The sequence below is a fragment of the Eschrichtius robustus genome, chromosome 13, assembly GCF_028021215.1.
Source record: "Eschrichtius robustus isolate mEscRob2 chromosome 13, mEscRob2.pri, whole genome shotgun sequence".
Lineage (NCBI taxonomy): Eukaryota > Metazoa > Chordata > Mammalia > Artiodactyla > Eschrichtiidae > Eschrichtius > Eschrichtius robustus.
Genome location: NC_090836.1, coordinates 60,857,627 through 60,875,840, shown reverse-complemented (window position 1 = coordinate 60,875,840; position 18,214 = coordinate 60,857,627). Strand labels below are relative to the sequence as shown.

The following is an 18,214-nucleotide window of genomic DNA, read 5'->3' as shown; positions in this document are numbered from 1 at the left end:
TAATGCCCTGACATTTACATATGCGCACATCCCCGCGAAGCACCAGTAGAGTCAGACCAACTGGTGGAGGTCTGTTTGGGGTTTTCTAATGCAAATAAAAAAAAGAGGCAAGTTCCACAACTCCCTTGACATCTGGGACAGGGGCAACCTGTGAGGTAAGGATGTGATCTGTTCACAAAAACAGTTCTTCTCAAGAAGTGAGCATTTTTAGAACACAAATATTTCTCCTTCCCTCTATTTCCAGAACCCTCCCCATGGGGAGTTTTCAGAAATGCTGATCTGTGACCTGTACCCACTGTCTCTAGTTGCAGCATCCACCCCATTTGCTCTTGAACACACCCATCAGGTTTTTGACCTGAAACTGCTCTTGCCCAGGTCACACGCAGCCTCAGTCAATGATCAATTCTCAGTCCTCATCTATCTCGACTTACTACAATTTATCATCTGCTTTTCTGTGAAATACTTTCTTCACCAAATGCCCAGAACATCTAATATACCTATTTCTTTAGTGCCTTAATCACTTGCCTCTTCTCAGTAGCCTACCAGCTCCTAATCTCTCTAACTGCTAAATGGTTCCTATTCTCTTTTTTTTTTTGTCTGCATTCAGTCTTCATTGCTGCGTGAGGGCTTTCTCTAGTTGTGGCGAGCGGGGGGCTACTCTTCGTTGCGGTCACTGTGGTGGCTTCTCTTGCTGTGGAGCACGGGCTCTAGGCACACAGGCTTCAGTAGTTGTGGCACACAGGCTCAGTAGTTGTGGCTCGCGGGCTCTAGGGTGCAGGCTCAGTAGTTGTGGCACATGGGCTTAGTTGCTCTGCGGCATGTGGGATCTTCCCGGACCAGGGATCAAACCTGTGTCCCCTGCATTGGCAGGTGGATTCTTAACCACTGCGCCACCCAGGAAGTCCTTCCTATTCTCTTTTCTACCTGTTCTCACAGCCTTGGTGATCCCATCCAGCCTCATAGCTTTATACATCATAAAATGCCGGCAAGTGTATATCTCTAGCTGGATTACTCAGCCAAACTCCATATTTGTAAATTGAACCGTCTACTTGAGTTTCTTACAGACATCAAGTTGCCACCTAAATGTTTAATAGACGTATCAGTCTTTAAAATGATCTCTTTCCACAATCCTTCTCTCTCAGTAAATGGCAATTCCATCCTTCCAGTTCTTAGGCGCAAAACCTTGGAATCACTCATGGTACGTCTCTTTCCCCCAAATCCCACATCCGGTTCATCAGCAAATTTGCTGCCTCTACTTTCAATATATGCCTAGAATTAGACCACTTCTGACTACCTCACACTTAATACCCTAGTCCAAGCAGTATCAAATTTTCCCTGAATTTTGTCATAGCCTCTTAACTGGTTTTCATGCCTCTGCCCTTTCCCCCTACAACAGGATCTCTCAATCTCAGCGTTATTAATATCTTGGGCTAGATAACTCCTTGTTGTAGGAGGCTGCCATGTGCATTGTAGGATGTTCAGCAGCTTCCCTGGCAATAGCACACACTCCACCAGTCCCCCTTGAGCTGTGCAAAACAAAATGCCTCCAGATATTACCAAGTGCCTCTGAGGGACAGAATCACCCCTCAGTGGAGAACCATTGCCCTACCGTGTATTCAACCTAGTGACAAGAGTGACCCTTTTATAACAGAAGCCAGATTATGTAATACCTCTGCTCAAAACTGACCAATAGATCTCCATCGTACCCCCCTCAAAAACACAAACAAACAAAACAACAACAACAATTAAAAAAACCAAAGTCCTTACCACAGCCTGCTGGCTCTACAGGATCTGTCACCTACCCACTACTCCTTGACCTCATCTCCTATTTCTCACCCCTTTACTCACTCCGCTCCAGTCCTCCTTGCCTCTTTGCTGTTCCTCAAATACATGAACAAAGTTCCCATCTCAACGTCTGGGCACTGTGTTGCCTCTGCCTAGAGTCCTCGTCCCATGGTATCCACTTGGCTTACTCCTTCACTCCCTTAAGTTCTTTGCCCAAAAGTCAGCTTCCCAATAAAACTTTCCATATTCACCCATTTAAAACATTCAGCCTTTCCCCCATGCCCCATGTGCTCCCACACTTCCTATCCCTCCATTCTAGCTTTATTTTTAATGGCACTTATCTCCATCTGACATGCTATATGGATCATTAATTGCTTAAAGGTCTGGCTCTACCTAATAGAATGTTAAGCCCCAGGTGGGAAGTGATTTTTGCCTTCTTTTATTTGCAGCTGCCTCCCAATGACATAGAAAAGTGCATATGTGAGGTACTCAATAAATGGTTATTAAATAAATGAGGGAAGGAAGGAAGAAGGAAGGAAGGAAGGAAGGAAGGAAGGAAGAGAGGAAAGAGGGAAGGAAGAAAGGAAGAAGGAAGGAGGGAGGGAGGGACGGGAGGAAGGAAGGGGGGAGGGGGGAGGGAGGGAAGAATAGGTGTCTTGGAAACCACCTTAGATCTAAAAAGTCAAGGCAGATACAGCTGATATCTAGGATACATCTATATTCATCATGTACAAAGACTGAGTTAATGTCCATAGAATTCATTGAAAATATAATTTGTAATGTACAGTAGAAAGTAAGGATTTGTCAAAATGCTTCTGTGCTTCGGAATTTTTATGTAGGGAGCATTTAGAAAGTATATTTATAAATCCATTAACATATAGCTCTAAATATTTAAAGGTATATTAAATAAGTAGAACTTCAAGAGAAATTTTACAAAGTGCAGGGGATGTGGAAACTCCCCTAGATACATAAAAAGGAGTGTGCTGGGATTAGTCAAATCATTCAATTATATACACCATAAGGTAGCTTAACAAGTAATAGTAACAGTGAACAAAGCTCTTTTCTACAGATGAAACACTGCATAGTTCAATTGTGAGTGAAAGAGAGGAACAGAAATGCTTCCTGCTGCAAGCTGACAGTTACATGGAACCCCCTGAAGTTATAAATTGAGTTCCTCTACTAATTACTGGTCTGAAGGGGACAAAGATTCACATTTTATTTCTCTTGCTGAACATGCAACATAAGCACTCGTGAATTTTACATTAGGGTCAAGCTGGGAAGTTCCCAGCCCGTTTTACCTGGTGTAGAGAACAGTGTCACCCCCGTGCAAATGAAGTCACGTCTTCCTTTCTGCCTTGGGTGCCTACCAGGGAGATTTCAGTGTAACAGATTCTAATAGGGAAGTTGATATAGAGGGGAAAATAAAGAAGGAAGAAGAAAACAAAACAAAACATAGATCCTATTTGAAATGAAATTTTGTTTAGAAATTTGAAAGAAAATCTTAGGGATTCTAAGAGCACACGTTTCAAAAGACCTCAGAATTTTGTAATATCACTCATTAAAACTGTATGCTACACCCATTGATAACAACATCAACTATTCTATCTACTTTCTGAATCACTGATTACAAGACCAATAAAGCTACACAGCAGGCAGGTACTTTAGTGAACTAGGCCCATCTCCAGAGACAAGAACCTGCGGTTCAAATGCTAATACTTTTGACCAGGTAAGCACTTTATTTTTGTCAATGAGTGACAACTTTTACGTGGATGCTGATTAACAACACTCCTGAGAAGGAAAATGGATGGGGGACGAGGGGTGAGGAACAAAAAACGGTTGTGATATTAATATTTCAAAACAGGTTTTCTGAGAAGAAAGAATAGCCTCAGCATTTCTAATGGGTATATATATACCCTTTCTAACTTCCTGGAACATCTCAGTTCACTCCCTGTAAAAGCAGCAGCTTCATGCAAATTAGGATACCAAAATTCATTCATGTATTCATTCAACAAATAATTATTGAACCTACTCACTTTGTAAAAGAAAGAAATGTAAACATATTCATGGTGAACACAATCTCCATCATTGCAGTTTTCCTCCTCTATTGTTTTTATTCTATTTACTGTAACTGTGTACTCAAATATGACTGAACAAAAATAATCTAATGGATGACTAATACATTCAGGGCTGACATGTGAGAATTAGGAAACAGAAACTAATCAATGAGTGCCTTCTTAGTGTAAAATATTGTATAGTTCTGGGAGTCATCAAGACCTAGCTTGAAATCCCAACTCCTTTTCTTACTGGCTGCCTGAGTAAATGAAAGACTCCCAGGTCTCAATTCCCTTATGTGGAATATGTTCTAACAGTACCTACCCACAGAGCAGTTGTGAAGATTAAACGAGATGTTGGCAAGCACCCCTCCATAGTGCTTATTCAACTAATTAGCTCTTTGGGTTATCTTTTGGAATCTTAAACTCACGTAATGCCTTTCTCAGTTCCTATGAGCACTTTTTGGCAAGACTTAAAAACACTGAATTTTATTTTACCTCTTCAGAAGAAACTGTTTTCAGTGCTCATCTTCTCTAAAAATACAACCCTTACAATTTTCCTGTTTCTGGATGTCTCAAATAAATGCATGAAGAAGAAATTCCACCTTCAAGGGGCCCTTACAATAAAATAACCAAGAAAATTCTTACCTAGTTTTGGCAAGGAATAGGGCACTTTAAAGTAGTCTTCATAAAATTCTATTAATCTCTTTGTTATATGGAGAGCATAGTCCCCGGATCCTCTTCTGATAGCATCAGGTCTTGCATATAAGCGTACCTAATTAAAAATATATAGAAAAGTTACTTTAGCCTCTTGATCCTCCAATTTTATCTTCCCTGCATATATGAGCCTATACAAATCACTTTGAATACTACGAATATTAAGCAGCATTCTTGTTCATGTATCAAAGCATGCTGTGGCTAAAAGAACCAAACTTAAACAATTAAAGTAACCAAGTTGAGCAAGTCACAGTTTCCCAGCTTTACAAGTTGACAGAGAGAAGATTTATATTGCATCAAAATAAATATTCAAAGTTATCACTTACATGTGCTTGCTAGAGATAGGAAGGTACGGTGGATTAGTATAATGGTTTCCTGACTATGCTGAAAGCAGGCGGGATATGGTGGCTTGGCAGGAGAGAAAATTCATGGTTTGTTAAAGTTACATTGCAACAAGCTTTGGAAGTATTACCAGGCTGAACAAAAAAATAATTTAGGCTTCTTCTTTTCTTTGGAAGCAACTATCCAATTGTCCTTATTCCCAATATGCAAAGTAGGATAGAAAACTTTTCATATACATAAATGATTGCCATTTTGGAAGGCTGTCTGCAACTGTTCCCGGCTTCAAAACCGGCTGAAGTCAGTCATATTTCTAACACAATCTGGATACTTAATATTGATTTTCAAATCAAGCATTGTATATTATCTAGTCCTTGGCCAAAAAGGAGCCTGAGGCAAATAACATAAAACTGAACAAAACTAACAATTGTACAGAAAAGGTTAAAATGAGATTAGTTTTCTTAAAGCTTTCATAAAGCTATCTGGCATCTTTCTTTCCAAAGGCTAAATCTGTTTTTCACAGATGCGGTCCCTAATCCTCATATCAATTCTGTGAATAAGAAATATGTATTTTGTGGAGCAGTGGAGAGCCTGGGAGGTGGGTTTTATTCCTGCTCTGCCACGAACCAAGCTGGGAGATACTGAACAAATTACTTAACCTCTTTGGGTCTCAAGTGTTCTCATTCATAAAATGAAGGTGTTAGCCACCAGCTGGTTGCCAAAGTGCTTTTCAGTTCTAAAACACATTACTTCCAATCCCATTTTACAGATAAGGGAGTTTGTGTTCTTTGTAAATCACTAAAAAAGTAAATGGTTTACTTGGTGTGTAGAAATGGATCTTTATATTCAACAGGAAGACAAAAGAGAGCTGTACTCAATCGTATAAAAATTGATTATACAATTAGCTCTTTATTATTCTTGCTTAAAGAAAGACAACAGAGATGTGTGTCATCAAAAAGAGCAAAAAGTCAAGGAAAACACATTCTGACTTTGTTAGAAAGACCTGTAATCCAATAAGATGTTTACTAAATTCAATAACAATTATTTACTGAAATTGTGAAACGACTTCCCATCTGACAACCAAATGAAATATCAAATGTAGTTCACAGTTGCCTACAGTTTTGGTTGGCAGGACTATAAAACCAGAAACTGTCAGGAGACACCACCTGCAACAGCAGAAACTACCACTCTCAGAGAGACAGTGGTTAGGACCCCCTACCCCTGACATCAACTGCTTATAAACATGCAATGTCTTAAGTTGCCAAAAAACAGACCCTAAGGAAAGTATGAGTGTACAGGTGATTTATCAAGGAAGTGTTCTCAAGGAGAAACCTACAAGGGAGCAAGGAAAACAATATAAGGCAGCATAAAAAGCCAAGCAAGGGTGTAATTTCAAGTGAAGTCCTGGCCTCGGCCTGATCCTACAGGGAGCTCTAGAGTGTAAATTGCACTGGTGAGTTTGTGCTGCCTTGAGGTAAGAGAGCTTCCATATTCCTGCATCTCAGTCATTGGATACTGGTTACCCAGGAGAAGGCATAAAATCCCAGGCACTTGTTCTTGAAGGATCTGGATGATGCAACTCCTGTGGTCCAAGGAGAGTCCTTGGGAGAAGAGGTCAGTTGTGAACTGTTAGAAGCAAAAGAGTGAGAGCTGGGTGATAAGCACACCAAACAGGAAAGATCTGGTCTGTGCACCAATAGCATACACCACAGACAAGAATCATTCGTTCCTGCATTCACTCATTCAACAAATATTTATTTGGCATCTGCTTTGCACCAGGGCCTGGACTAAGCCTTTTTAAGTGATGAAGAAGACATGTTCTCTAACCACAGATGGTACAAAGCATTATTGGGGACAAAAAGCAATGAAAATGTAATCCCCATTCTCAAAGAGCTTCCCATTAATAAAGGTAAATTAGATAATAACAGATAATGATGCATGCCGTATGAATGGAAAGCCATGAGTGCCAAGTGGATACTGAGGAGAACAGATAGTTTTCAGAAGGTTCAAGGTGAAGTAAATAGTAAATTCATGTTAAAACCATAACCAGGACCACTGCAAAATAATGCAGCAAAACGTCACTGATTTTACTCCCAGGGAGCATCATTGATTTTAGTAGAAACACAGCCATTCCTGTCAATCAGCTCTACCTGTTAGTCAAGCTATCTGTAGGCCCAGACAAGAGAAGCACAAGTAAATCAATCTGGTTGTCAAGATTTGATGGAAATGATCCAATCTGAGTGAGAAGATAAAACGTACACATGATTAGCACAGAGTCTTCATTTATTCATTTAAACATTTATTGCACGCCTGCTGTGTGCCAGGCAGTGTACTAGAGAGTAGAAATAGAACAATAAAAATTTCTGCCAGAAAATAAACAAAACATTTACTCTTACTGCTCTTAAGAAGCTCACAATATGTGGAGAAACAAACAAATAAATCAACAGCAAAATACGATGTAAGAAATGTAACTGCATTTTGCCTTCCCTCCCATTACAATGAACTCCTGTAACGTAATGGAATGAACTCCCATTACAAAGGACTGAGCTCCTACCCACGGCCAAACCCTCCACATTCTACCCCTCCTGCCTTTTTGAAGACATTATTCTCAAAATTCTTCCCTTTATCTCCCATATCACCAATTTATGCTTCCATACTGGATCCTTTTCATCAGCAAACACATACTCTGTATCATTTCCTATGTTTAAGAAAAATCTTTGTTGACCACAGTTCCTCCAGCTATGGTTTCCAGCCATGGTCCTTGAAAGAGTTTCCTATATAGTTAGAATTAACACGTAAGTTAACATGCAAACTAGAATACTTTCAAAATGAACAGGAGCACTTAACACCCTGAGACAATAGGTATAAGTAGGGTGGTTGCCCATTTATACTCCCTGTTTCTGGTCTCTCTTGAAGTCACTGCAACAAGGCTTTCATCCCCACTACTCCACCAAAACTGCTCTCATCAGCATCACTTATGGCCCCAGGATGCCAAATCCAACCATCCAACCGTCAGCTCCCAGTCCTCAACATGCTTAACCTATCGGCAGCATTTGACACAGTTGATCATTTCCCCTCTTTCAAACACTTTCTTCACTTGGCTTCTATCTTACTTTCCTTCTATCTGGTTGACCACTCCTTCTCAGCCTCCTGGCTGATTCATCCTCATCCTCTCTCTCATCCCTCTCACTTCTTAATGTTGGAGGATCTCAGATTTTTATCCATAGACATCACTTCTCGGTCTACACTCAGTCCCTTAAAGACAATATCGAGTCCCATGGTTATAAATATTATTTAGATGCTGAAGACCTACCCCATAATTCCAGACTTCCAACTGCCCACTGGACAACTCCACTTGGATATCTAATAAGCTTCTCAAAATTAACACGTCTAAAATCCAAATACCAATCTCTCTCTCTCTGTCTCTCTGTCTCACACACACACACTCACACACATACACACCTGCTCCTCCTGAAGCCTTTCCATCCAGCTGCCCAAGCCCAATACCTCAAAACCATCCTTGTTTTCCCTCTTTCTCTCACACTCCCAGGTTCAACTCGTCATCAAATCCTTTTGGATCTACCTTAAAAATATACCCAGGATCCAATCACTTCTCACAACCCCACCACGACCATGCTGGTCCAAGCTTCCTTCATTTCTTGCCTGGATGAGTGCTCTAATTTCCTACTGATGCCTCATCCCCTACTCCATTCAGCCTCTTCTCTACACAACAACAACAACAACAACAAAGTTCCAATTAAAATAAATATCAGGGACTTCCCTGGTGGCACAGTGGTTAAGAATCCGCCTGCCAATGCAGGGGACATGGGTTTGAGCCCTGGTCCAGGAAGATCTCACATGCCGCAGAGCAACTAAGCCCATGCACCACAACTACCAAGCCTGCACTCTAGAGCCCGCGAGCCACAACTACTGAGCCCGCACACCACAACTACTGAAGCCCGTGCGCCTAGAGCTCGTGCTCCGCAACAAGAGAAGCCACCACAATGAGAAGCCCACGTACCGCAACGAAGAGTAGCCCCCTCTCACCACAACTAGAGAAAGCCCGCGCACAGCAACGAAGACCCAATGCAGCCAAAAATAAAATTTAAAAATAAATAAATAAATAAATATCAAATCATACCACTCTTCTTTTTGTCCTCTAGTGGCTTCCCATGTCATTTAGAGTAAAAGTCCAAGTTTTTACAAGGGCTCCCAAATCCCTATAAACACCTAATCCCCTTTACTTCTCTGTCTCATTTCTTACCATTCTGCTCCACATTAACCTTACGCCAATTATACACTAGCTTCCTTGGCATTCCTCAAACATGCCAGAGAGATTCTCTCATCAAGGCTTTGAGTGTTCCCCTAGATATCTCCATGGCTCATTCCCTCTCTTCCTTTAGATGTACTTTTCCAAATATCTTTGCTTTCTGAGCTGTCCTCCCTCCCACCCCAGGACCCTCTATTCTCCTTCCTTGCTTTATTGTTTCCCATACATTTATCACCATTTAACAAAAGATATGCTTTACTTATTCATTTTGCTTCTGACTGCCTTTTTCCTAAGAATGTAAGTTGCATGGGGGCAAAGATTTTTATCTATTAGTTCTAACCATACAAAAGTGTCATTGTGCTAAGGCAACAATGTTAACCAAATGATAAGTGATTTTAAAGGCAACAGTAAATAGTAGGATTTAATTATAATACTGGTGGTAATTCATGGGGGGATATTAAGCCAGAAAATGATGAAATTACTTTTGCATGTCAGAAAGATTACGTCAGTGACCTATACCAGGTGAACTGGGGTATAGGGGGACGCTTGTGAAGACGTCCAAGAGAAATAAAATTAGAAAAGTGAAGAGATACATAGTGATAGGTAAGACTGGATACGTAAAGAGAAACTTCAAACCAAATTAAAGAAGGGCCTGCAAACCAAATGGTAGAATACTAATTCACTCCTATAGGCATAGGGAAGTCACAGATTTTAAGCCACAGAATGACATAATCAGAATTAAGTTTTAATTGATGATGCTAGCTGCAGTATAGATGATAGATGAGGAGGCACTAGGATCAAACAAAGGAAATAAGTTAGACTATTGTAGTGAAAGTTGACGGTGGTTTGGACTGGAGAGATGGCAGAAGGGATGCAGAGAAATGGAGAGATTTATTCAATTGGTCCTAACATTCTATTGAACAAGTCCTTTAGTTACCAAATAAAGCCAATTGTAGTCACATTCTTAGTAATGAACAACCATTCACCTTATCTGTACCTGTCTCACTCCAGTGCCCAGCTGGAACAAGCGAGACCAGCTGAAGGATGGGGTTGGGGGCGGGGGAAGTCCAAAATATTTCACAAACTGGATAATTCCTTTGTTGTTAATCAAGAGTTGGCTGTGCAATAATTCATTTTATACTGTGAAAAAAATCACAGTTGTTTTCTTCTTTTAGAGCAACTAGGTTCCACTTAATCATAACATAGAAACTAAATCTTCAGAAACAGAGTTATCACTCAAAAGCAATGAAATATAATTTTATTACACCTGCTTCACTTGCTCTTCTGACATTCCACGATAAGAGCCCAGCTCTGAAAATGTAAATTGCTAACCAGGCTTTATCTCTCCCTCTGCGTAGCTTCTTCCTACAACCAACATAAACCAAACTGCACATTAAGTCCAGTAGAAAGGACATTATACTAGGAACTGGCACACAGGGATGTGAGACTCAGCTTTCTCAGTAACGACTGTCAACTTGGGAAAGTCTGTTAACTTCTCTGGGTCTCAGTTCAGAGTTCCTTCCGGGGATAATAGTTTATCATTATCTATATATCATATTAACCCTGAGAGGCTGGTGCATCATACTAATTTGCCTAAATTGTTCTCATCTAGTCACTACTTATTTTGAAAAGAAAATAATGAAAAGGTTTTGTTTTTAATCTTCACTCAGTTTAACTCCTTGACATTTTTCGCTTCCCTTGAAAATACATACCAACTGCTCAGCTGTCATTCTCCATCCTTTAATCGAGTGTTCCTCTTTTTATTTCCCTGAACTGTCCATGAACTTGGTACTGATCAGACAGACATAACTATAGTAGCCAGCCAATATGAAATAGAAGAAGCTGGCCTTGGAAAAAATGATCTTATGGCCCCACCACTGTGGGAATTCACAGCAGCAATGAGCTAAGGTTTAGGAGCTACATATTTTTGATCCCATAGAAAACTTAAATGCCCAAAATAGGTATTCCTAGGGGGCTTCTGTTTGACCCAGTGGCCTTTACTCTGTAGTTTCATGGACCCTCTATATTTAAAGTACGTTTGTTTTATCTTTTTATAGGATTTTAAGTCCGGTCGATCCTTGAACAACATGGGTTTGAACTGCACAGATCCACTTATATTCGAAATTTTTTCAATAAGTACATTGGAAAATTTTTTGGAGATTGCAACAATTTGAAAAAAAACCATGAACCACGTAGTCTAGAAATATCAAAAAACTTTAAAAAAGTTTAGGCATGTCATGAATGCATGAAATACATGTAGATATGCATATAACATACCAAATATGTGTTAATTGACTGTTATCAGTAAGGCTTCTGGGTCAACAGTAGGCTCTTAGTAGTTAAGTTTTGGGGAGTCCAAAGTTATACATGGATTCTCAACTGTGCAAGGGGTCGGTGCCCCTAACCCCCTTATTGTTCAAGGGTCAACTGTGTTTTGATCATAGAAGGGGGGAAATACTAAAGGCAGATACCATCAATCCCATTGGTCATCTCACTTTCTCACAGTAACAGGGATGGCAATTAAGTTTCAACTTATTCTGACAACTGAGAGTGGCTTCTTAGAGGACATGTCAGGAGGAAACTTGAGACCACATCTGCACTTGTCAGGAGAAAGTGCCATGATCTGTGAAATGCCATCTGTGCTGCTAGGGGTAGGAGAGGTGGCACTGATATATGCCAGACATATGCCATTATTAGGACAGAATATTCTTGGGAAAGGAGCCATAATGGCAGGAAACTTTAGATAAGTTCAAACTGACTGTCTCTGATAGCTGTGCAACTTAGAATATCAAAGACAGTTAAATGATGTCATCAATGGGATATTTAGTTAGTTAGCTACTATTTAATGAGCATATATTAATGGTCATGTGCTGACTGTCCAAAGGTAAGCAAAAGAGACATGGTCTCTTCTCTCAAGAAGCTTGCAGTCCAGTGGGGAGATACAGCAACTAAGTCTGATCATTGAGAAAATCAATGTGGACCTAATTTACAATGGCTCTTCAAAGGAGTTCTCTCCATAGAGATGGTGATTCATCAGAACAGGGACAGAGAACCATGGAAGTGAAGAGAAGCAAACAACTATTCAAGTTCTTGCGTATAATGTTCTACTTTCACTGTATTAAAGACTTCAAAGGAAAAGTAAAAATACACATACAATTATAATATAATGCAAATAAGTAAACACATGCAGTTGTCAGAAAAATAAAATTTTACACTAAATAATTCTGGAGACTTTCTTCTAATAATTTAAAATACTTCACAGATTTTCTTATTTATCTTTACAAAATACCTGTAGAATCAGTATGGCGTTCAGCAGTGAATTCTGATTTTGTAGATGAAGAATCTGAAAAGGTTTTCTATAGTCACTGAGTCATTTTAAAGGACAGTGAAACTAAATTTCTCTAGTGCCTTTCTTCTAGACTGTTTTAATTATTTGTTGTGTTAAAAATGAATTGTGGTAGTTGCTATACAATTACGTGAAACAGTGTGTAGTTACACCATACAGCAAAGGGAGAAAACAAAAATTTACAGCAGTAGCACACCTGTTAAATAAAGACTTGAATAACATTTGCTCTGATTTGACGTTTGTAGTTTGGTATGTTAAGTTAAATAAACCTTCTGGCTTGCCAGAGTTATTCTCTGAGAAAATTTCATACTGAAAGAGTACATTAAGAATTTTGGAAGACACAGAAATTATTTCATACCTTTCAAATTTCACTCTAATAACAATAACAAATTTACTTTTCCTTTCACCTAACTGAAAAAAATCAGTCCCTTTCTTTAATAACTGCAAAACAATGATGTGTTGTCACTAAACTCTCCACCATTACAGCTGTATTAATTCGCCTATGTGAATATAATTTGATTTGGGGGCTCTTCATACAAATCAATAAAACAAAACAAGCCGGGCAGAAGGGAGCAGATGCTTTTGACACTATGTAGAAGAAAAATACATCGATACAAAGAGGGAAGGATGTTGTAAACAAGAAGCTAAAATCCCAAGAGTATTAGTATTCTTTAAAATTCGGAAGATACCGGTCTTTTTTGCAAGGAAAATAAATACACACAAAACTCTGACAGAAACAAGGAGCCAGAACCCAGATGCACGAGCCGATAAACATAAAGAGGAGGCTCCAAGGGGGATGGGGAAGGAGCTGGCATGACTGGAGCAGGTGGTACAAGGGCAGGAGGCAGACCTTGCCCCCCAAAGATATCATGTCCCAATCCTTAGAACCTGTGAATGTTACCAAAGGGACTTTGATTGTGATTAAATTAAGAATTCTGACATGAGGAGATTATCCTGGATTATTCAGGTGGGCCCTAAATGTCATCACAAATGTCCTACTAAGAGGGAGGCAGAAGGAGTTTTGACTACAGAAAAGGAGAATGCAATAGGATGACAGAAGCAGAGAGAAATTTGAAGATGCAAAGAAGGAGAAAGAGTTCATAAATCACTAAATTCAAGACATGCAGCTCTAGGCGCTGGAAAGGCAAGGACCAGATCCTCCTCTAGAGCCTCCAGAGGGAACCAGCTTTGCCAACACCCTGATTTCAACCCTGTAAAAACTCATTTTAGATTTCTAACCTCTGGAATAGGAAGAGAATAAACTTGTATGGCATTAAGTCACTGAGTTTCTGGTAATTTATTACAGCAGCAAAAGGAAGCTAGTATAACTTTTTTTTATCTTCATGCCAGTTAATACACTGATTTGTGTTAGTTTTTCAGCTTCATATAAGAGCATATTTTGTACTTCTCTGTGTGTCACTCTTTCTGTTGTAGATATAATTATTTACAGCTTTCAATCTGCTAACGTTGGCACACCTGATTTACTTACATATATTATTACCAAGCACATAACACATTATTGCATGTAATTGGTGCACACACACAAAAGTGAAATGATTAAGTAAAAGAATCATCTACACCAATTATTTTCCAAGTGTTGTCTCATTATGCTTTGCAGCAGAATCACCTGGAGTAATTGTTTAAAATTCAGATTCCTGGGTCAATACACTGCAGAAATTCTGAATCACCTCTCTCCGTGGGCCCCTAAAATCTTCATTTTAACAAACTTACCAATTGAATTATATATACACTAAAGTTGAAGAACTACTGGCCTAGAGTCACCTAAGAACCTTTAGTTCATTCAGCCCCACAGCAAGCAAGCCTCAAGACTGGAAAGAAATATTTAGCAAAAGCCTAACACACAGGAAAACATATATATCCTTATTCCTTAAATCTCTTTCAACATCAAAGTCTTCAATGAAGATACATTCAACATGACTGTTATTATTTTTAACTCAAAAAACTAATCTTTCTTTCCCCTGTACAATAAACTATAAACAACAGATGAGTCAGATCCAATGTCTGGAAACCAGTACAAGTTGTTTAAGACTGTCACACCCCATAGATAAAACGGTAGCATTTAATACCTCTCTGAGATAGAGTACAGCGTTTGTAGTAAACTGAATTGCAGTTTGTTTGTTTTTTTTTAAGTGAGATAGAATAAATGTAGAGAATTTCCTTATTAAGCCATCCGTTTTATGCCTGGTCAAATTTCTTCAGCAAGACTGACACCCAAGGACATCTACTTGTAAATGCAGGAGCTCAGGGCTCAGCTGGATTCAGTTTCAATTTGTTTTGTCCCATCTGTCCTTTTATTCCCTGATTTCCAGCAACCTGCTGACCTTACTTTTATGTATGCCACCTTCTCCTCCAACTCAGCACCATCCAGTTCAAACACAGCATCCCTCATGCACCAGCCCTCTCTTGTGGATCTTTCAATGCTGCAGGCAGCCTTCCACTACCTAGGGGTCAGAACTCAGACTTCCTTTGTCCATTCACTCATTTAATAAATATTTATTGAGAGTCTACTCTGTACCAGCTGCTCTTCTAGAAAGTAAACCAAACAAATAAAAATCCCTACCATGGAAGCTTATATTCTGGTAGGAAAGATGGATAAATACAAACAATACAAATAAATGCTACAAATAATACACTATAAATAGTAAACAATACAAATAAATACAAATAATATATAGCATGTTAAACAGTAATAAGTGTTCAACATTAAATCAGAAGGAGTTAGAAAATGTCAAAGGCCATGGAAAGCCTCACTGAGAAGGTGGTATTTGAGTAAAAATATAAAATAAGTAAGGATGTGACCAACGTGCATATAGATTCCAAGAAGAGCTACTTATGAGTGTCCTGAAAACTTTCATGTCAGTCCTCAAGCCTCTCCATTCAACTCTTTCTTTAAAGAAACTACAAAATATTCCAATCATAGAGAAAAGTACAGTACAAAAGTGCATTATTCTTATACCCCCAACAGATTTAAATAATGTTGATATTTTTTCCCATTTGCTTCAGATATTTTTTAACCATGTAAAACATTACAATTCCATTGAGGCAATACACCCCCTTCTTACCACGCCCCTCCCTCCCACTCTAGAATTAACCATGGCCATGAAGTACAGGCTTCAGTAGATTTTCAATTCATGTTATAATTGTCCTTCGTTTTAATGGGCATTACCAATTTCTCTTCAAAGGAGCTATACCAATTTACATCCCACCAGCAATGTATGATAGTCCCTGCTTCCCCACATCCTCATAAATTTTGAAATGTATGTTCATCAATGGTTATGAAATGGTGTCTTGTTGTTAGTTGTAATTTGCATCATCCTAGTAATGCAGGTGTTAAGCACCATTTCAAATGTTTATTGGCTTATATGTTCCTGTTCTGCAAACTGCCCTGTTCCTTTGCCTAGTCTTCCATTGGATCATTTACCTATTTTCTCATGGTTCATAGTAGTCCTTTGTATATTCTGGACAGTAGTCATTTGCCTGTGTATGATTTACAAAAATCTTCTCCTAGTCTGTGCTAGTCTTGTACATTATGTTCCTGATCAAATAAAATGTTTTACTTTTAATGTAGTCAAATATCAAATGTTCCCTTTAGGGTTTCTGCTTTCTGGGTCTCTTTAAAGAAATCTTTCATTGCCCTCAAGGTCAAAAAATATTTTTTCCTATATTTTCTTCTAAGATTTTTAAACTTCTGCTTTTCAAAGTCAGAGCTTTAACCCATGCAGAATGTATTTATGTGAATAATGGGAAATAGTGATCTCATTTTATTTTTTTCTGTGTGGATGATCAATTGTCTCAGTACTATTTATTGAAGAGTCCTGCCTTCCCAACTGATTTATAATGCCTCTCTCCATATACAAAGTTCTCATACAAACTTAGATCTCCATTGTTTTCCGTTGGTCAGTATGTGTATCACTGTGCCAACAGCACATTCTGGAATCACTAAAACTAAATAATAAATTGTGGACTTCCCTGGTGGCACAGTGGTTAAGAATCCACCTGCCAATGCAGGGGACACGGGTTCGATCCCTGGTCCGGGAAGATCCCACATGCCGCAGAGTAACTAAGCCAGTGCGCCACAACTACTGAGCCTGTGCTCTAGAGCCCACGAGCCACAACTACTGAAGCCTGCATGCCACAACTACTGAAGCCCGCGCACCCTAGAGCCCGTGCTCCACAATAAGAGAAGCCACCGCAATGAGAAGCCCGTGCACTGCAACAAAGAGTAGCCCCCGCTCACCGCAACTAGAGAAAGCCCGCACCCAGCAACGAAGACCCAATGCAGCCAAAAAATAAATTAAATTTTTTTTTAATTTTCAAAAAAATAAATAAGTAATAAACTGTGAGGTCTAATAAGACCAGTACTTTTCCTTAATTTTTTTCAAAGCTTCATTATTCTATATGAATTTTAGGATCATTTTCCACATTTACACAAAAAAAATCCTCTTGGGGACTTGGATAAATTGCACTAGATTTGCATGTTAATATGGCACCTTCAAATGTTAGATCTTAACACCCATGCCCAAGGAATATCTCTTGATTATTTCAGTCTTTATCCTATTTTTAAGTTTATCAATTTCCTTCATATAAGCTTTGCACATCTTCTATTAGATTTACTTCTAGATACCTTATGGTTTGTTGTTACTGTGAATGGGATTTGAAAAATCATATTTCTAAGCTATTGTTTCTGATATTAGCCACTTACTGATTTTAGTAAAATGACTTTGAAACTAGCCAACTGTCTGAAATAACTCTAATAGTTTTTCTGCGTTGTTTTGTGTTGGCTGGTCTCAGTCAAGATTTCTAGAACAATGCCAAAGTTTTTAAAAAGCAGTGAAAGAAGGCATCCTTATTTTTCGCTTTATTTGGAATGCTTCTACTGTTTCACTACCAACTATAATTCTTGCTGCCAGATAAAGAAATTCCCTTCTATTCATTGTTTGCCAAGAATTATGTCATGAATAGTGTTGCATTTTTCTAATGCTTTCATCGTATCTATTCAGATGATATTTTTCTTCTTTTTTTCCTGTGTTCCATTAGGGTAGTGAATCATAATAATAAATTTTCTAGTGTTAACCGTTTGCTTTCCTGGGGCGAGGGTGGGGGCGGGGTAACCTACTTAGATGTTGGGAAGCTTTTCATTTAAGATTTACCTTTTCCCAGATAGGGTTTTAACTAAAACACACCTATAAAACTGTGTAAACCTGGTGGTTTTGTGTGTGAGAGGACAGATTTTGATTAGTGATCCACTATATCTATGGTTATTGATAATTCATATTTTTCTTAAAATTATGCGTTTCATCTAAGTTTTAAAAGCATGAGAAAGAATTTCTCTATAATATTCTCTATTTTTGAAATCTCTCCATCTAGAGTTATTTTAATTCTAATAATATTTGTACTTTCTTTTTTCTCTTGATGAAAACTGTCAGAGGTATAGTCTTTTCAAAGAATTCTCTTATGGTTTCATTAAGCCTTCTATTATTTCTTAGTTTTTTATTTCATTGATTTCTAATCTTATCTTTATTATTTTCCTGCTTCTTTCATTATACTCTGCTATTTCTCTAAATGTTTCAATAAAATGATCAGCTGATGAATTTTAAATCATTCATGTTTTAATATGATCCTTAAGGCTCTTTATACTATATTCTTTAAGGCTCTAAATTCCTTCTAAGTATAGCTTTTACTTGC

At 38.6% G+C, this 18,214-nt stretch overlaps 1 protein-coding gene across 1 annotated transcript in view; it reads right to left on the bottom strand.

The window, feature by feature from the left end:
• The window catches only part of TRHDE (thyrotropin releasing hormone degrading enzyme), a 394,881-nt gene that overhangs the window by 263,646 nt on the left and 113,021 nt on the right, over positions 1-18,214 (bottom strand). Inside the window, exon 3 of the mRNA XM_068560705.1 lies at positions 4,485-4,611. Coding sequence (XP_068416806.1) covers positions 4,485-4,611 — 127 coding nt within the window. The remainder of the gene's footprint in view (positions 1-4,484; positions 4,612-18,214) is intronic.